Source organism: Natrix helvetica (assembly GCF_964273705.1).
Source record: "Natrix helvetica genome assembly, chromosome: 2".
NCBI classification, from domain to species: Eukaryota; Metazoa; Chordata; class Lepidosauria; order Squamata; family Natricidae; genus Natrix; species Natrix helvetica.
The window spans coordinates 119,411,427-119,432,341 of NC_138552.1; the positions used below are offsets into that span (position 1 = coordinate 119,411,427).

The 20,915-nt window shown below is 38.0% G+C and overlaps 1 protein-coding gene across 1 annotated transcript in view; it reads left to right on the forward strand.

The window, feature by feature from the left end:
• COL6A1 (collagen type VI alpha 1 chain) overlaps positions 1 to 17,850 on the forward strand; it is a 58,342-nt gene extending 40,492 nt beyond the window's left edge. Inside the window, exons 28-35 of the mRNA XM_081940231.1 lie at positions 634 to 670; positions 3,652 to 3,660; positions 7,567 to 7,700; positions 10,463 to 10,563; positions 11,999 to 12,182; positions 14,030 to 14,186; positions 14,936 to 14,965; positions 16,008 to 17,850. Of these exons, the coding sequence (XP_081796357.1) occupies positions 634 to 670; positions 3,652 to 3,660; positions 7,567 to 7,700; positions 10,463 to 10,563; positions 11,999 to 12,182; positions 14,030 to 14,186; positions 14,936 to 14,965; positions 16,008 to 16,618 (1,263 nt within the window). The 3' untranslated portion in view covers positions 16,619 to 17,850. The remainder of the gene's footprint in view (positions 1 to 633; positions 671 to 3,651; positions 3,661 to 7,566; positions 7,701 to 10,462; positions 10,564 to 11,998; positions 12,183 to 14,029; positions 14,187 to 14,935; positions 14,966 to 16,007) is intronic.
• Positions 17,851 to 20,915: the final 3,065 nt, after the last annotated feature.

Genomic DNA, 20,915 nt, shown 5'->3' on the forward strand with positions numbered 1-20,915 from the left:
TCTCTAATGAAGCTTATGTAAATATATTATGAGGGGTCCTTGATGCTCTCTGAGTGGGTTGTTTTCTTGCAGATATTTCATTACCCAAACTAGGTAATATCATCAGTGCTGATTATATACTAGCACTGATCATGTTTCCTAATGAAATATCTGCAAGAAAACAACTCACTCAGAGAGCACCAAGGACCCCTCATAATACATTTATATTTTAACCCTAAGCTACAAATATTCTCTTTTATTAGTACACACATTGTTTGATGTCAGGAATAGATAATCCATGCTTCCAGTTCCCCTTCCAATGACTCATTTGATAATGGCAGCAAATTTTGGCAATTCAGTTGCCAAAAATTGATACAGCAACTTCCAGCAGTCTTTAAACAATAAAAAGCCAATCTTAAAAGTCTGTAGGTGTGCCTATGCCTGTGTGTAAATAGATACAGATGGCAGCCCTAAACTAGGATGTTGAAAGGAAGAATCTGAAGTTCAGTTGTAGTCTGTAAATTTCCTGAACTTTTTGCTAAATTAACTGTAAGGATATCAAAGGTAATTTTCTTCAAGATTGCAGGGAAGGACCGAGTTCATTCTACATTTCCAAAGTCTCAATGAGACCAACTTTTCTTCCTTTGTTTTCAGGAATGTGAAATTTTAGATATCATCATGAAAATGTGTTGTAAGTATTTGATTTCAGCTCTTGAATAGTTAATAGGAGTATCATTGATTAACAAGTGTTATCATAATTAAAATTGGCAGCTTACTGGTTTTACCACTGTTTAATACAACTTTTCCCAATTTAACATTGCATTCCTTAAAATTCAATAGGAATATAGAAATTATGAAGTTGCTTTAGTTGAACCACCTCAAGTAAAAATGTGTTTTTATAACTACCATGACAAACCAATTGTAACAAATTGATTGGAACCAGATCTTGCTTTTCACTTATTTTTGCTGTTCTGAATTGCCAGCAAAGTGACACATTTTAAAGCCAAGTTCCATTATGCATTTGTTTGGATATTTTAGGTAATATATCAAAAAATTGTCTTCATATATTGTAAATGAATGACAGTAAAGGCATAAAACATACAAAGGAAGACTCAAATAATTTCCATACCATGTGCATACCATGTGCACTAATCAAATAGGCGGTAAGTAACTAGGGGAAGTCAGGCAGAGGAAGTCAGGTTATGTAGAAAATAAATAGAGTGTCAGTCAAAATGGAAACAAATGTCTATGCACCAATGCACAGAATATGAGGAATAAACAGGGAGAATTAGAAATTCAAGTAAATGAGGGCAGATATGATATGAAACTTGATGGGATGAAACCCACAAATGGAACACACCGCTAGAGGAAATTAAATTATTTAAAAGAAATAGACCAAATAAAAGAGCAGGTGGAGCTGCACTATATATAAGAAATAACTGCATATCTACAGAAATAGAGCACAACAATGATGAAAACTGCCTTGAATGCATTCGGGTCAATATAAAAGATGGGGGGGATGACATTGCCATAGATATTTACTATAAGCCACCCAACCAAACAGAAGAAATAGATGAACTTTTTGCTAGTCAGTTAACTAAGGTTTGTAGGAAGCACATCACAATGGGGGATTTTAACTACTTTGACATCAACTGGGAGACAAACTCTGCATCAAGTGGAAGATCAAACAGGTTCCTGACAAACCTAGCAGACAACTTTGTTTCACCAAAAATAGAGAAGGGAACAAGGAGATCAGCCACATTGGACTTCATTCTCACTAACAGAGAGGAAATGATAGAAGGTGTTGAAGCCATAGGAACCCTGGGGACAAGTGACCATGCAATATTGGAATTTAACATTATGCAAGCACAATCAATAGAACAAAGTCAAATTAGAGTCTTGGATTTTAAGAGAGCTAATTTCAATAAACTTAGAGCTTGGGAAGGATTCCATGGATGAGAATCCTCAAGAGGGAAACAACTCAAGAAGCTTGGAAAATTTTGAAAAGTGAGGTTATAAAAGCCCAGTCTAGCAAAATACCAATGAAAAAGAAAAATAACAGCTCTCTGAAGAAACCAGCATGGCTGCATAAAGAACTCTGATAAATTGAAAGACAAAAAGGACAAGTATAAAAAATGGAAAGATGGGCACATAACTAAGGCAGAATATCAGCAAATAGCCCGAGCCTGCAAAGATGAAATCAGGAAAGCTAAGGCTCATAATGAACAAAGGGTTGCAACAAAAGTAAAAAATAACAACAAAAAAGCGCTTCTTCCAGCATGTTAAAAACAAGAAAAAAGTCAAGGAAACAATTGGTCCATTGCTGGGAGAAAGTGCTGTGGGACTGGAGACTAAAACATATAAAGAATAGCTGCTGGAATTGGATATGTCTAGTTTGATGAAAAGAAGGGCTAGGGGTGACATGATAGCAGTGTTCCAATATCTCAAGGGCTGCCACAAAGAAGAGGGAGTCACGCTATTCTTCAAAACTCCTCAGGGCAGGACAAGAAGTAGGTGGAAATTCATCAAGGAGAGAAGCAACCTAGAACTAAGGAGAAATTTCCTGACGGGTTTCCTGCCTAAGCAGGGGGTTGGACTAGAAGATCTTTAAGATCCCTTCCAACTCTGTTATTGTATTCTGTATTTACTGTTTGATGCCTTTCTGTTTCCTAATGTTACCCAGGTTTTGCTTGCTTAGATTCCTGGAAAATCAGATGCCTCGTGTTTTTAATAAATCTTACACCATTTAATAATATTCATTACTTGAAAAAGAGGCATGATTTAACTATTTTCGGTTTTGCTTTGATGGCAGAAAGTGGTGCCTAGAATTAATCTTGATAGCTCAAGAATCAAAACTCCTCAAGCTAGGATAACAATAATGCATGGTGTATGTCAAAATCAAATTTATCTGAAAGCCAAAAGAAATTGGCATAAGCCAAAATTATTAATATGTCAGTACTTTATTAAATTATTTACTTGTTTATTTATTTTCTAAATGTACACAAGAAAAAGCAATCTAGAATATGCTTCCTTGGAATGCTATTTGGAAAAACAAATATGCAATTATGCTATCAATTTGTTTTCATTCTTGTGTTTTGAAAAATATGCTATTGCTGTACTACTGTATGATACAAAGTACCGTATTACACTTCATAAACTAAAAATGTAATACAAAGTATTATACTTCATTAACTAAAAATGGGTTCTTAGGAAAAGGGCTTCATGAGCTGCTTGCATTCCACTTTTTATTTCTTGAGCGATGTTTATATTGGTTATATACCAGTGAAAATGACATTTTTGTGTGCATATTCTTTTCTTAAACATCCTTGTTTGGAAATTCACTAGAAATTAGCTTAATTATTTGTGACAAATGCAGTAATAAATATCATGCAGGTAAAATACAGGTGCACACATTAAAAAAGGTATCAGGGATTTTTATTATATTCCCCATATTCTCATTTGTTTAATGTAGCAGTATGTTAAACAACTGGAATGTAAGAAACATTATAAAATATAACCAATATGAAGAGAAACATTTCCAATCTGTTTAAATGGTGTCCCTAGCAGAAGTATGGATGTATTTCAGCACTCTTTGTATTTGCCAAGTTTATGTTTCTCAATACATTTTATTCCTCTTCCCCCCCCCCTGCCAAAAAAACCCCACCACTTCAGCTTGCTGTGGTAAGTTTCCTATTTGCAATTTCTTTATTGTTCTTTCATAACATGTATAAAGATTTAGATGGAAATTCACTCTTTAGCCCATTCTTCAATCACGGGCAGTCCTAGAATTCATTTCTGTAAGACTTCCTGCTGCCGTCATCACTTTTTCAATCTATTGTTATAGTTACCTGCTGCAAGAATGTAAAATTAATCACCAGATCTGTTTAGCTGTATCTGTGATGGCGAACCTATGGCATACGTGCCACAGGTGTCACATGGAGCTATATTTGGTGGCACTGTCAGCTCCAGTGTCCATGTGCGTGCTGGCCAGCTGATTTTTCACATTTCTGGAAGGCCAAGGGAAGCTATTTCCACCCTCCCCAGGCTTCAGGAAAGCCTCCGGAGGCTGGGGAGGGGAAAAACAGCCCCAATGGGTCAACTGGAACTTTGTTCCCAAACTTCCATTCGGGCCATTGGGGCCGTTTTTTGCCCTCCCTGGGCTTCAGGAAAGACTCCGGAGGTGGGGGAGGGCAAAAAATGCCCCCAACGAGCCAAACGGAAGTTCAGGAACGATACGTTTCTGGCTTCCAGAGGATCTCCGGGGGAAGCTGTTTTCACCCTCCCCAGGCTTCAAGAAAGCCTCTGGAGCCTGAGGAGGGGTAGAACGCAAATTCACGGGGGTCACGCATGCATGCGCAATTGGGCGGGGAGATTGAGTGGGCATGCATGTGCGATACCACACAGGCACAATTGTGGCATGCCATAAGAAAAAGGTTCGCCATCACTGGGCTATAGTGTCCCAAAGATTCATGATTAGGTTCATTATCTAGTTTAAAAAGTAGATTAAAAAAGAACCAGACAAGACATGTTCATTCTCAGTATTTGTCATGAGAAAGATATTTTGATGATATATTTATTGAAATATATATTCAGAAACCCCCAGTTGACCAACTGAATCAAAATATTGGTCTAAATATTGCACTGCTTATTCAGCATTACTTATCTACTATTGTCACTTATTTTGAGATTTGTATGCATATCATAAGCAAATGTCCACTTGCATGTGATGATTGAGATTTGACAAATATTGGAAGACAATTATTTATTCTTTCAAAGGCTTTTTGTTACACTTTAGTTCTTTACAAGTTTATATAGAAATATTTATTAATTTTCGTATAATTAAAGTATGTTAAGCCTTGATTTAGAATTAGTTTACCTGCTCCCAATTCTTGAATGAGTTCATTCTAAATAGTTTGTAATCTTTTTCTAAATTGCCCCTTAATATGGACAAGAAGTTTTAAATTAGCTTAGTTATTTGCAATTGATTGGCAAAAACCTCCAGAATAAAACAGAAGCAACCCCCCCCAATAAAATAGCAACTCTGATTTTATTTACATATGTACATACAACCATGCACACAAACATGCACATACGAACATATACATTTATTTTTGTAAATACCTCATCCTAAAAAGCATAAAAATCAAACTGGATTGTCCATTAGGTCGAGACATCAGGTCTCTAGTCAAAAGCTGAGAGTGGTGCCTTATCTTTTGTTGTGGAGAAATTAGAGATAATTGACAGACATTCCCATGCTAAACTATTCTCTTTCACTAACTTAGTAATCATTTGTATCAAAGCACTTTCGTGAAAAGTAAAAAATAGTACAGATAGTCCTCCACTTACTACAGTTCATTTAGTGACCATTCAAAATTATGACAGCACTGAAAAATATGACTTAACACCATTTTTCACAACGTTTGCAGCATTCCAATGATCATGTGAGCAAAATTCAGATGTTTGGCAACTGGTTCATATTTATGACTGTTGCTGTGTCCCAAGGTCATGTTATAAACTTTTGCGACTTTCCGACAAGCAAAATCAATGGGGAAGCCAGATACACTTAACAACCAGGTTATTAACTTATCAACTGTAATGATCCACTTAACAACTGTGGCAAGAAAGGTCATAAAATGGGGCAAAATTAAGTTAACAAATGTCTCACTTAACAACAGAAACTTTGGGCTCAATTGTGGTAGCAAGTTGAGGACTACCTGTAAAATTTAAAAATAGCAGATTAAAACATAAACACCCTTAGTTACTGAACCCTTTCAGAGGTCCTCTCTTAATTGAGTTACTTGCCAATACATTTTAAATTTTTAAACCAAAGTTTCTCTTGTATTTCTGTAGTCTCAAAAGAAAGTTTAATTCACAGTAAGGAGTCTTTTCTTTGCTGCAAAAGAAATCTGCAGTTGTAATTGATTACTTCTTAAATTGATTAAGGGATGGGGAAAACAAATCTGTAAACCTCATAAGGACTCTACTGCAGTTGGAGCATAAATCCAGGGTCCCAGGAACAAAATTCCTGATCTGGTGGCAGTGACGTGCAGTCAGGTGAGGCAAGTGAGGCACAGCCTCACCACTCTCATCATGAAAAAAAAAGTAAAAGGAAAAAGCTGAGCTAGTTACTGCCTCACCGTGGATGACTCTGCTTAACTGTTAAAAAAAGCTGGAAAAGGTACTGTGGGTTGGAGGGAGGGGGAGGAATTCAAACTTCATCCTCCTGGTGCTGTGCAGGGCTTTGGGCAAAGGCTGGAGGGAAGGACCCTGGCTCGCTTGTGCTCTCCCTCCCCAAGAATAGTTTGATTGCAGGCAGAGCCACGTTGTGGGGCCAGTGTGTGTGCTACAGCATGGCTCTTTGCCTGGCTTCCTGCCTCCTCCCGTGGTCTCCTCACTGGTGCTCTCCCTCCCCAAGTGTAGTGACTTCCTCCCCAGGCCCCCATTCATTTCTCACACACACACACACAGCTGGATAAAACTATATAAAAATCTAGCCCAGCTTCACTGATTACAAGTTTGAAAAGGCAATGTGGCTCCGCCTGCAATCAAACTACACTTGGGGAGGGAGAGCACAAGCGAGCACTGAGGAGACCACAGGAGGAGGCAGGAAGCCAGGCAAAGAGCCATGCTGTAGTACACACACTTCCCCCCAGCCTCTTTCTTTTGGAAGGCTCAGATCGGCTCCCCTCCGGCTTCTCTGCCTCTCCTCTCACCCCAGCCTGCCAGCAGGAGGTGGTGGGTGGGCTTTATTGTGTTCCAGGCATTTCCCACCCAGACAGCAGGCTGCATTTGCAATGGTGGAGGTATTTGGGAAAGGCAGCAGGGGAATGGGGGGGATGGCAGAGGAGCTGCTTTCAAGCCACTGGAAAAGATATCCAATCCAACTTTTGTGTGTGGGGGGGTTTGTTTGAGAGTGAGTGAGAGAGGGAAGGGGTAGGAGAGATAGTCCAATCCAACTTCTCTCTCTCTCTCTCTCTCTCTCTCTCTCTCTCTGTGTGTGTGTGTGTGTGTGTGTGTGTGTGTGTTTGAGAGAGGGGGAGGAAGGGAGAGAGGGAGGAAGGAGGGGAAGGAGACGAAAAAGAAAAAGAAAGAAGGAGCAAAGGAGAAAAACAAATGCTGTTGCTTTAAATTGGAACTGAGCATGCCTGGCTGTGGAATTCTGGGAGTTGAAGTCCACAAGTCTAAAAATATTTGAAACCCAGCACTGTGTCAGTGCCTCACTAATCATAAACCTCACCGCACGTCACTGTCTGGCGGCAACAACAACTTTTCTGCAGGTTAATGTCTGATGTTCAAATCTGATGTAGTTAATTTCTAGATCTCCCTTTACCTAGGGAAATAAACACTGGCCAGAGATCCCCTCTTTGGCAGCTTCAAAGCTGCAGTGGCTCTTCTCACTTTGGAGAGCTTTGGACATTATCAGGCTGCCATTTCCTTCTGGAAGCTGTTTGACGTACCTGAATTTAGCCTTAAATCATAAGGAGACCTTTTATCATTTCTTGATACTATAAATGCTATTGGTTGAATAATACTATTGGTTTTCAAACTTCTGTGTATGTTTCTACAGTATCCTGTGTTTTGTTACAGAATGTAAGTGTGGTCCCATTGATATTATATTCGTACTAGACAGTTCTGAGAGCATTGGAGAAATGAATTTTGGTATTGCAAAGGATTTTATAATTAAAGTTATTGACAGGCTGCGCACAGAAGAACATGTAACAGTAAGTACAATTATTCCTTGATTTACAACCAGTTGTTTAACAGCTGGTCAAAGTTACAACAGATCTCCCCAGAACTACGTACAACCTGCTTTTAGAGTTACGATGGCTACATGTGGCCCTGCAGTCACAGGATTATATATTTTTTTTCAAAACAAACACAACACATCCTTCTTTACATACAGTAGAAAGTGTATCAGTTGGTTACAAAAAGGCTTTCATGCATCTCTTCCACAGTCAACAAACATAATTCATTTCAACTCAGATATTTATACATGTTACCATCATCATATCTCCATTTTCATTTGACTATAATTGTTTAAATGCCCTTCATCATAAATATACCAAAATTTAATACATAACCACATACTGGCATTTCATTTACTATTTCTAAAATCCTCCAATAACACTGAATCCTTATGACCTATTCTAGCTAAACATCCATAATATTTAATAACAAAGTTTTCTAATCCTTCTTTCCAAATCACTGTTTACGATTTACATCCAATTTCCTTATGTTGTACCCAGACCTGTATATATGTTGTTATCATTATCCCTCCTTTATTTAACTATATCCTATCTTAACATTTTCCCCCTAATAATCAAGACTTAACTGTATCTAACTTAGTTCTTAGAGGAGGAGAGAATGTCGCGACGAGACGACGTGCAATCTCAATGCTCTGAGAGCGCAGTCGATACTTTTGCCACTGGGTGGTCCAATCGGACCTAAACCGTCCCACAGAGACGGTGAACAGGAAGAATACATCTTGCTGATCTCAGGGACATCGTTTAAGTCCCTGATTGATCCAAGAGAAGTTCTTCAAGCCGGCGACAAAAAATCCAGCCAAGGCTGATGAAGTCGGGGTAGCTCCAAAATGGAAGGATACGGAAAGAGAAAGTGTTTCCAGCTGGTGAGGAATTTAATGGTTTTAAAAGAGACTATGAAAAACTTAAAATTAATTTAAATTGGAGAGCAGAAGAAATAAGCGGTGGAATTAAATTTGGAATGGTTTTGGACAGTGGGTTATCTTACTTTTTAAATGCTATCTTCACAGATGGAATTTATGCAAGCCTTTTAAAATGAATGGATTAAGTTTTCTTCTTCTATTTTTTTTCTTTTACTATTCTTTGTAACCTATGGACTAAAATTCTCCTCTTTCATTACTGTGGGTGTTCTTCTAACTCATTCAAGAATCGGACTTTTTTTTTAACTTGAAATACAAAAAAGATACAAAAAGAAACAAAGAAGATTGCAACATTGCAACAATAACACTGCTACTCAGAGGCTAGAGGTTTGTGTATTGGAAATGAAACACTTTTACTTTTCTCACTGATTATTCTGGCTTGGCACTTCAAAGTCTCACTGTTTGTTTATAGAGAGTGATAAGAAGAAAAGCATACAGATGTCCCTTTGAAGTATATCTTTAACCAGAGAAAGGTGAAAATAAAACATTATTGTGAATCTATGTTTAATCTTGTTAAAACCTTCTAAGCTAGAGCAGCAGTGTTTGTTAGCTGGAGACAATGGCACAACTTCAACAGCAGAAAGAAGTTTTAAGCCTACAAAATATATTTTCAGAAATACAGAAATTATCAAACACACGTGAGATGATAGAGAAGAAGTTGGAAGACTTAGTGCGACTAACAGCAAAATATGATGAAGAAGTGGAAGATGTTTATCAAATGGAAAAAGTGGTGGTTAAAATCCTAAAAATCGAAGAGGAAAATGAATATAAAGAAATTAAAATTGCTGATATTTATGGTGATTGGTTTGTCTCTGAAAATGGAAAGAGTGGAATACTGAAAGAGGAATTAAATGGAGGGCAAATTTACCCCAGATGGCAAGATACAGAAGAAAAAACAAAAGAATTTATGGATTTAAAGAGAGAAATCTTATTAGCATTTCCGACAATCAAAGATAAGCTGATTAAGGAAACAGAAGAAGGGCATCGAAATTACATGAGAGATTTTATAAGCAATGGGTTGCTAAGAGGAGTCCATACAAAGTTGATTAAGGAGATGATTAGAGGACTGATACCACAAATAGCAGAAGATATGAGACTGTTTTGCTACTGGAAAGATACAGGTTGATAGGTGGAAGAGTATAATTTAAAACTAGTTAAAGTTAGTGAAATTTAGTGACAATAAATATAGTTAAATAAATAATTGATAATGATAATAATGTATACAATGTGTAGTGTTATGATAAGTAATAATGGGATATGAATATTGAATGGTACCCATGAAAGGAAGATTAGAAATCCTTTTGGATTATATATAAAGGTTAATTAAAAAGAACACAGGATTGTATTTTGAGTACTTGGTAACTAGGTCACCTTTTATAGTTGATTGTAGTCTCTCGTGGGCATGTGACCATAACTTACGACCATTTTTGCTAGTTTCCAACATGTGCTTAATGACTATCCTAAAATATGGTTGCAACTTCAAATTCAGTCATGTGATGCCTTGACTTACAACTACATCAACCTATGATCCTAATTCTGGGCTCAGTGTTATCAGCTGGGTTCTCCTGCCCATTCTGCTGAGCAGTACCCTGGTTTCTATCCCCAAGTTTTTCCCTAATAGAATCTCTATGAATAAGGCTAATAGTAACAACTGTTGAATAGCGTGCAGTAATGCACTGTAGTGTAATACATGAAACTTCTTAGACAGGTTTCTCTGGAGCTACCATAGTCCAGATAGTGTAATCTCTGATTTTTGGCTTTAGTTACAACTTCTTCCTTGGATAATATTTTTTTTGACAGTTTTCCAGAGAAGACTCTAATCTTGCTATTGTGCAGTATAGTCATGGTGGAACTGAGGAATTGGTGCTCATGAAAGATGGAGACGTTCAAGGTTTCAAGGAGTGAGTTCATAACAGATGAAAGAATTCTTGGGTTTTTTGCCTTCTTCATGGTGTATTGTGGTGTATTTATTTAACTTTCTGAAAAATATTTTCAAATATTAATAGCCACTACTTGCAAAAAGCTGTTTGTTAGGATTCCATCATATGCTTCTGTGGGTGAGACACAATTAAAGCCTTTTGGTGGGATTGTTAAATTATATGTCATGATTAGCAGCCAATCTAAAAGCGTTTTTGAATTGCACTTGGACACTTTGTGAGTTTGTCTTGCTCTTTAGTAGGAAGAAAGGAAAAGAACTGGATTTGATGGAAGCATACAGTATATTGGAGACAACATTTCAATGTCTTAAAGCTATGAAAAGATCCAGCTACTACAGTGGGTCACAATTGATTGTCAGTGGGCCACAACAGATTGATTGCATCAGTAAAAAACTGATAGGGATGCAAAAGAAAGTTTATATGTATTTCTATGAGTCTGAAAGGCCATCAGCCAACAAGATTGAACCAATATAAAATAAAAAAATCAGTGCTGCATGGATTCCACCAAAACTCCGTTCAAAGGTCTGAGGAGGTTGAATGTCTTTGCATACATATATCACAGCATGCTAGAATTGCATTCTTAAGAAGATTAGAATATGGACAGTTTTTAAAAATATAAGTGTTAGGAGTATTGTGTACAGGTAAGTTGTTTGCAAAATCCATAGTTTAAAAAAAATGTGTGCACTAACAAACATAGCTTCTCCAGTTCATTTTATGCAAAATAATTGAGAGAATAGAGTAATGTTTGTGCCAGTAATACTCACATATCATCTTCAAAAGATGATTAATGTAAATAAGTGTTAAATCTGACATTTAAGTATATATTCGCAAAATGATAATAAGAACTAGCTGGTTAATGTTATTTGGCTCACATAGACAAAGATGCATCCTTTGGGTTCTCTCATTATATGCATCTGGTGTTCATGTAAATATTTACAACAACTTTTTTTTTCTGGAAAGACACCACTTTCGTTCTCTGGACAAACAGTTGTGATTTCCTCCAGTTTGTTGCATTCATTCCAGAAAAAAAAAATCTTTTCTGTTGGATAGTTTATTCTAGAACCTTGCCTAATTCCATACCATTACCACCCACTGATCTGTAGCTGAAAAATATCCTGCTCAGATATTCTCTGATTTAAAAAGAAATAGCCAATGAAATACTTTATTTGTGGTTGAGTCTTGGCAAGTTAGAAGTATTACTTTGTTAATGGATGAGGTACCTATCATAAAGATTTTGAGCTTCATACAATAGATTAGACTAATTTATTGCTATTATTGTATTATTTAGTTTCAAATTTCTGGAATGAAAACAAAAGCTAGACTTTCTGAAAGAAAGAATGCAAAAATCTTCCTATAAAGTATAAAGCTGAGGCTGATTCCTTTGCTGCTTTATTGCAAGGGCTGTGAAGAACCTTCACTGGATTGCTGGTGGCACCTTTACTGGAGAGGCTCTTGACTACACCAAAAAACGTCTGTCTCCGTTTTTCACTCACAAAAGAGTTGTCATTGTCATCACCGATGGACGGACTGACGTATTACACGATCCAACACCAATCAGTGTACTTTGTGAAAGAAATAATAAGGTGAAATCAGTATAGGTTTGGGGACATGGTGGGAGTGGTAACTTAGAAACCAGAACACTGTAAGTTCTAGTCCTGCCTTATGTATGAAAGCTGGCTGAGTGATTTTGGGCCAGTTGCTCTCTCTTAGTACAAACCATCTCAAGGGTTGATGTGGGAGGAGAAAGGAATATTATATACCAGTGATGGCGAACCTATGGCACGCGTGCCACAAGTGGCACGCGGAGCCATTTGTCAGGGCACGCGAGGCGCTGCCCTGTCAGCTGGCCAGTGTGCATGTGCGCACTGGCCAGCTGAGTTCACCTTTTTAAAGCTATTTTTCGCCTTCCCCAGGCTCCAGAGGCTTTATAGGAGCCTGGGGAGGGTGAAAAGAGCCTCCCCCCCCCCGGAGGCTTCAGGGACCATCCGGAGGCTTCCCTGATGCCTTCGGAGCGCTTAAAAACACGCTCCGAGCAAACCAGAAGTGACTTCCGGTTTGCTCGGAGGGTGGTTTTAAGCATTCCGAAGGCTTCAGGGAAGCCTCCGGACGGTCCCTGAAGCCTCCAGGGGGGCGGGGGAGGCTCTTTTCACCCTCCCCAGGCTCTTACAAAGCCTCTGGAGCCTGGGGAGGGCAAAAAAAGCATGTAAAAATGGGGGGGCACCTGTTGTGCGCGCATGCGCACTGGGGGATCGCGCGTTGCATTATGGGTGTGGCATGTCTGCACACGACCCCCCCGCGCTCCCCCCCACTTGTGGCACGCGAGCCAAAAAAGGTTCGTCATCGCTGTTATATACTGTATGTTTGCTGACTTAAGTTATTTATTTAAAAAAGGAATAAAGGTGGGATGAATGATGATAGGTAGGTAGATGATTGATAGGTAGGTAGGTGGGTAGTTAGATAGGTGAGTAGCTCCCGGATCGGCCTGGATCAGCCAAACCAGTAGTGGCGGCGGGAGGCTCTGCCCACCGCCCGGACGCTTCTGCGCATGGACAGTAGCGTCGCGCACAAGCACAAGTGAACCGGTAGTGCTGGGATTTGAAACCCACCTATGGATGGATGGATGGATGGATAGATTGATAGATGATAGATAGATAGATAGATGATAGATAGATAGATAGATAGATAGATAGATAGATAGATGATAGACAGATAGATAGACAGACAGACAGACAGACAGACAGACAAATAGATAAGATGATAGATAGATAGAAAACAAAAGCTCATGAGACCATATGAGAGCCGAGGTGGCACAGTTGTTAGAGTGCAGCACTGCAGGCTACTTCAGCTTACTATTAGCTGCAGTTTGGCAGTTCAAATCTCACCGGCTCAAGGTTGACTCTGCTGATATGCTGACTCTGTAAACTGCTTAGAGAAGGCTTTTTACAGCACTATGAAGCGGTGTATAAATCTAAGTGTTATGTCTTTGTAAGAAGGACAACAAATATAGACTATAAGAACATTTATGTAAGTAAATTACTAGAAACCACTAGATATGATGGGAATTGATGAGAAGGTAACGTCAACTGTCAAGTCCCTTTCATGTTCTTTGAAGAATCTGTGTATATGCTTAGTGCCCTGGAATTTTGATAAGACTTGATTGATGTTGGACTCTACAAGGGGCTGCTTTCTTGGCTTTACAGACAGGGCACATGTCTGTTTTTATCTAAAATCTACAAATATTTGTACTGTAGTATTACTGTTTTAGGAATATTGCTGCAATCTTTTCACTTTTCAATCTTTTCAAGTGAAGAGTAAATTTAATTCACATTTTGGGAGCACCAGATAACCTTTATAACACTCATTTATCTAAATGTAAGCATGATAATATATGTTATTATTTGCCTTCATTATAATATCTATTATTCTTTAGGTTGTCCCTGTGGGTTCTAGTGATATTTTCCAGGATCCTCCAGATTCTGAAAAATTAAGTGAAATATCCTGTGGGGGCCTCACATTTACCCAACCAGAGTATATTGCCTTGCTGGATGACACCTTCATTCAGAATGTTACCTCTTATGTTTGTCGAGGTGGGTGAATAAATTGATTTGCTGCTAATTTGGTTTAGCTAAAAGGAATGAAACAGCACAGCCTTCTAGCATGTCCAATGAAGCCTGCAATATCCCTTCCTCTCTCTCCCCCCCCCCCCCACCATTCTATGTTTGTCCCACACTTCTCATTGCTTTCTATAACCCTCCATGCTCCTCTTCCAGACTTCTGCCTTTGGTCTTTACTGCTCTGTGCTGCATAGATGGATGCAAAAAGTTAAGAGTTTTTGTTTCTGCCGTCTAATGGTTGTCTGCAGTTTTGAAGCCCACCTGTGGTAGCCCCAAACCTGTTATTTTCTTGGTCCTTCAACTCTTGCTAAAGGACCACTGACTACTTTAAAATCAGGAGATGACAATTATGGGATGCATGTGGTTACCTTAGCACTATTTTAAAGTAAGTTCATATTGACGCAGAAGAAACATCATCTTAAATAGTTCACTGTGTGCTAAAAGTGCAAAACACTTTTAATGAAGTTATCAAACATTAATTGTGTTTGCATTTGTAATCAAAGATAGCATGGGAAACTATGTGCTGTATTCACCTCTCTGCAGGAAAAGCCATGTATATAATCAATAAAAAGAAACAGCCAGGCTAGTTGCCATTTGGCAGTCTAAGTTGTACAATTCTAACTACAATGAAGAAATTTAGACTGGTGAGGAATTACAAAACACCTATTTCATCGGTATTCAGGAGTGCTTTAATAGAATTTTTGTTTGGTTTTGTTTTATAGAAAAACAATGTCCTGACTATACCTGCCCTAGTGAGTATCCCATACTGTTGTATGTATCTTATTTTGATTTCTCTGCTCCATGCATAAACTTAATATTGCCTTATTTAATAAAATGTTTTGCTGGGTTGCTTCATGGGGCCTGACTGGATTGTTTCTATCTGTGCATGTCCAGCCAAAATGGATAAGTTATTTTAGCCAGCTGCAGCAATACAATATTGTAAATTGTGGTCATTTGCAATTTGTTCTTTATCAGCTATTTTGGGTAGTATTCCTGTCATCAGAGTGATTTCTGCCCAGTCAATACTTCCTGGCCTTTTTTTAAGGTTTCTGTTAAAATTCTGCCCAAAACCATTATGAACAGGATAAGAGAAAGCTCTTAGTGTCCCAATTTCACTTCCTTTACATGATGGAGAAGAAAATCACAAAAGCACAAGACATGCTTTGGAATTGCTTCATTTGCAGCTGCTTCAGCCTCCCTAATAAGAATGTAAAAATGCTAGTAAAGAAACATAATTGTAACTATATGAATCAAATGCTAAAAGTCTCTTGTTGGTAATAACCATATGCAACATCTATCAGTTAATTTCCAAATAAATTGAATTTTAGAATATTAGATAGAGTCAATGTGCCTCTATATTGTGTAACAACAGAAAAGTCCCTAATCCCTGATGTTATTCTGCTTCTCTTTTTATACAATGAGTGCCCAGGGAAAGGCAGCATTCCCCCCACCCTACCCAATCTCTGGGGTATGGGCCTCAGAGAGCTGCGGGGGAAGGAAAATTGCTCCAGATCAGCAAGAACGGTCTTGCTTCAATGGAAACGCTGCTTACGTACGAAGGTGTTTTCATGTTTTCACTCAGTGTTGGAAGAGAACTTCTTCCCAGTTCAGCCCAGTATGACTCAGTCTTCTATGCTGAGGAAGTCTAGTCTAAGCTGTCTTTAGAAACTTTTCAGGGATATGCAAAGAGGGAAAGTATGGATGGAAGCTGGTTTACACTCAGGCAACTACTGAAAGCAAATTGTTGAAACATATGTAGCAGGGATATCCCAAAATAACCTTTTCTCTTTTTAGTTACTTTTGCTAACTCAGCTGATATCACACTTCTCGTGGATAGCTCTACCAGTGTTGGGGCCCATAACTTCAATATCACCAAGAAGTTTGTGAAACGTCTTGCAGAACGATTCATATCAGCTGGTAAAAGTCCAGGGGCTTCTGTGCGCATTACTGTTGTCCAGTACAGTGGCAACACACAGCAAAAACTGGAGGTGGACTTTCAACGGAACTACACAGTGATAGCTGATATAATTGACAAAATGAAATTTATAAATGATGGCACAGATGTTGTTGCAGCCTTGAACTTTGTCACCAACCTGTTTCGGAGATCCTCTCGTCCTGCTATTAAGAAGAGGGTGCTGATCTTCTCAGATGGCAATTCTCAAGGCATCACTGAAAATGCCATCGAGAGCGCAGTCCAGAATGCTCAACAGGCAGACATTGAAATGTATGTACTTGCTGTTGGCACACAAGTCAATGAGCCCAACCTACGTTTGCTTGTCTCTCAAAAAGCTGCTCAGGATGTCGTAGCCTACAGAGCGCGCCACCTTTTCAGAGTACCAGATTATCAATCTTTGCTGAAAGGTGTATTCTATCAAACTGTCTCCAGAAAACTAGCTATAATCTGAGGAGGTGATTCCTAGAGAAGCAAGTTAGTGCGTATTCTATGATTTCAGGAAAAAATTGTTAACCTCCCATGGAACCCATGTTTTTATACAGAGCCATAATCTTTTGTCCTTGCTTTCAGGCTTGCGATGTTTATCCCTGTTCATTCCTTTTTTCTTTATTGTCCATGATTTCCTCCAGTCTACAGGAAGAAATACAAATTGATTTATCGTGTCTCTAGTTCATAACTGTAACCAAGAGAATAATTTTGTTTCATATTTGACAAGAGATAAACCAGGCTAACTGGGAATGGTAAATGCACTGTCTTTATCTCTATTAGTACTCCTCACATGAATATAAATATCTAATTTTCAGAATAAAATGTCACATGACTTCATTGCCTTTTTTCAAATTTTGTAACTAAAAAGATAGAATACAGTACAGTAAGCATTTCCTGAGCTAGGCAGCTCCAGAAAAGTTATTCTGCTCTTAGTTACAAGAGAAGTTCCAAAGAATATTTATTGCCCTACATTGTCACTTGAGGGAGGGTACATGGGGTGAATAATCTGGTTCAAAATGTGATGGTGACGGTGGTGGTGATGATGATGATGATGATGATTTGGCAATAATAAGCTTACAATATCTATCCCAGTCTAGAACTGGAGAAGAAGGTACAAGCCATTTAATCAACCATGGTATTATTTAAATACAATGAACTCAAAAATGTGATTGAAAGAGTTATTAACAAGAATCAGAAGGGACCTTGGAAGTCTTCTAGTCCAACCCCTGCTCAAGCAAGTGACCTGATACTACTTGAGACAAATGGCTGTCCAGTCTCTTCTTAAACTCTCCATTAATGAAGTTTTTTAATCCAACGAAAATTGTTTGGCATTATCTAAATTGTTTTTAAATGAAATTGTCTGGATGCAGAACTCTTGTAGTCAGAGGATCTTAGTTTTTTCAATGATATTATGATAAGGTGCTACACTCACTTCATAAATTGAGCATCACATTATTGATATGTTTACATATTCAAACTTGGTTTGGACAGGCTTCATGTAGTATTTCCAATGGTGCTGTTGCTATGAATTCAGTATTGTTTTTTTCAGTATGGTTTTTCTGGCAATTTCAGAATTACAGCTTGTATGGTTTTGTAATCAATATTCATTTTACCACTTTGTTTTATTTTATTCCTTTGTTTTACTGACAAATGTTCACTTTTGAGATTTTTTTGAAAATAAATTTTGTTCCATAATTTCAGTGCCCTCTGTTGTTTGGAAAAGGGGCCTCCAGACTCTTGATTCCCCCCCCCCCCATTGCCTAATACAACTCTCCTCCTTGATGGAAGGGAAAGTGATTCTACATCAATCTTAAATTATAAAAGTGATGGTAACTAGTGGGAGGTTTAGTTCATTTGGCTTTTTATACATATATGACATGAAAACAGACTTAAATTCTTTATATATTAAAATTTATTAAAAGTTTTTAAAAGAGTATAAAAAGTAACCACAATTAATACAGAGTAAAGAAAAATGTAATCCCAAAACAACTAAAGCACCACTTGAACACTATCAACATTGACAAAATCACTCACAGTCAATTGCAAAAGGCAACTTTACTTGGAACAGCTTACATCTTGAGATGATACCTTTAACAGTATCAAAACAACATTTGCCTCTCCCAGGTTCTTGGAAAGAACTGGATAGGTGGATAAAAATGCAAATCCAATCTAAACATCTGGCTGGCTGTGAAACCATAAGAATTCATTGAAATACTATCAAAATTAGGCTAAAGTTACTATTTAAAAATACCAAATATTAACAACCTTTCCACAAAGGTTAGAGGAACAATCAAATCAATCCAAATAATCAGTTTTGATCTTTTGATGGTGGTGAGAGCAGAGTCAGTTTTTGCTGCATCCTTGAAGGATTGCAGTGTAAGTGCATTACAATAAAGTTAATTTTAAATCTTTCCAGAATTGGCATGTTTAATTTCTTGTGTTCCTGTCACAAATTTTCCCAAACTAGCCTAGGGAAAAGCCAGACACTTTGTATTGTCTGGCTTTCACAAATGTGATCTTTATTTCCTCTTTTCCAATGACATTGATCAGGCATTGACATTCTTGAGGTGTATACTGTAATACTTTTTTGATACTCAGCTGCAGCACTTGATAAAGCTTAAGACATTGACATTGACTAATAATTTGTTATCATTAGGTCATATCTGACTTTTCATCAGACTAAGGACATATCTGACCCCATGACCACAGCATGCCAGGCTCCCCTTTTCTCCACTGTCTCCCAGAGTTGCCTAAATTAATGTTCATTGCATCACTGACACTATCCAGCCATCTCATCCTCTGCCGTCCCCTTCTTTTGCCTTAAATCTTTCCCAACCATGATTTTTCGAATGAATCCTCATTTTGATACTTTGGAAGGACACATGCTTCAGCTTCAATATCTTCCAGAAAAACAGGGTTAATTTCTTTTAGGATTAGCTGATTTGATCTCCTTGCAGTCCAAGGGACTCTCAAGAATCTGCTCCGACACCACAATTTGAAAGCATCAGTTCTTCAGCGCTCAGCATTCATTATGGTCCAACTCTCACAGCCATATATTACTACTGGGGAAACTATAGCTTTGACTATATGGACCTTTGTCAGCAAGGTGATGTCTCTGCTTTTTAATATGTTTAGGTTTGTCACAGCTTTCCTCACAAGGAGCAAGCATCTTTTAATTTCATGGCTGCAGTCACTGTCTGCAATGATCTTGCAGCCCAAGAAAATACAATGGTACCTTGGTATTAAACTGCTTTGAAATCCATCAAATTTGGTATTCAATACAAATATTATTTTTTATCTCTCTTGAAGATATATAGTGCCCCTTTCACAGCCTGAATGCAATTGTGGAAAAGTCCAATTCAAACATACCTAGCATGTGTAGTATTTCTGTTGGTGAAAATTATGACTAAATATGAACTCAGGAGATCACAACATAGCCTGCCCTGTTTATAGCTGTCTTTCCAGATTCCCCTTCAAGTTGCTCCTCCCCCACATCAACACTACCGAATCTCTAGGTACATTGGGAATCTACTGTGTTTTCCTGCTTTATACTTGGCCAAAGAAAGGAACAAGGAGGGGGTAGGTACAAGTTGTCACTTGGCTTATTCCCAGTCTATCAATGATTGTTTTCTACCAAAATCGCAATAATCTACACACACACACACACACACACACACATACACATATGTATACAGTTTCCAATTTGTGCAAATCACATCAGAAACCACACAATAGATTGTCAGCAAGTTTGATAAAGCGCTAACAGTTGTATTTTTAATAGGAGAAAAGGCGGTCACAAAAGTAGCTATTTACTTTTAAATCAATCGAGAGAGAGATTACATTTTCATTGCCAGAAAAAGAACTCCCAAGATAAATAATGTTTTCAACTGGATAAATAGTTTACTTAAAGAAAGAGAGAATGTTTCATACAGTATACTTAAAGGGATTGTGCTTGTACAGTATATTATTATTTAAAATAAGATAATTTTTTGACTAAATAAATTTAAACAATTTTCAACTAACATCATAGGACATGCTCAGCTATATTGTGAGAAAGTTGAAAAGTAAGATATTCCGTCTCCTATAAAAGTCTACGTTTATACACACGTGCTGGTTGTACATGTGTCAAACTCACATTCCAGGGCCAGGACAAAAATAAATCTAAATTAATGACTACTTGTTAATTGCCTATAAAATAAGGGTCCCCACCAACAAATGAATCTACATCTGCATCTATTCTATTCATACTTACCAACTGCCTTCATACAGAGAAACCCATCAGAACATGCAAGTACAGTTCACATTCTCCTCCCTCCTTATTGCTCCCCTAATCACACATAATTATTGGGGATGGGGGGTGGGGTGGGTAGGGCATGAGTCATCTTCTTGTGCAATATAAAAAGAGTTATAAGATCACATAACACTTTTTGTTCTTGTAATGGAGACCTTGACAGGAATTTTTGTACCACAGTCTTTCTTCTTTTTCTAATACATATATTCCCTGCTGAGTGTTGAGTGGTCCTGCCCCTGAGAGAGTGACTATCAAATAGGATCTCCTTTGCCATCTGCCAAATTCTGTTCACTAAGAACCTTAATTCAGAGGAGCAAGGCAGCCTGCAAAAATGAAAACCAAGAACTCAAAGACGGGTTTTTTTTCCCCCGTGTGGGATGATGGAAAGTTTATCCAAAAGTGTGGAAAAGTCACACAATGACTTAGTCATCAGAACAGAGCCTTTCCTTCTTGGAGAGTACATTTCTTT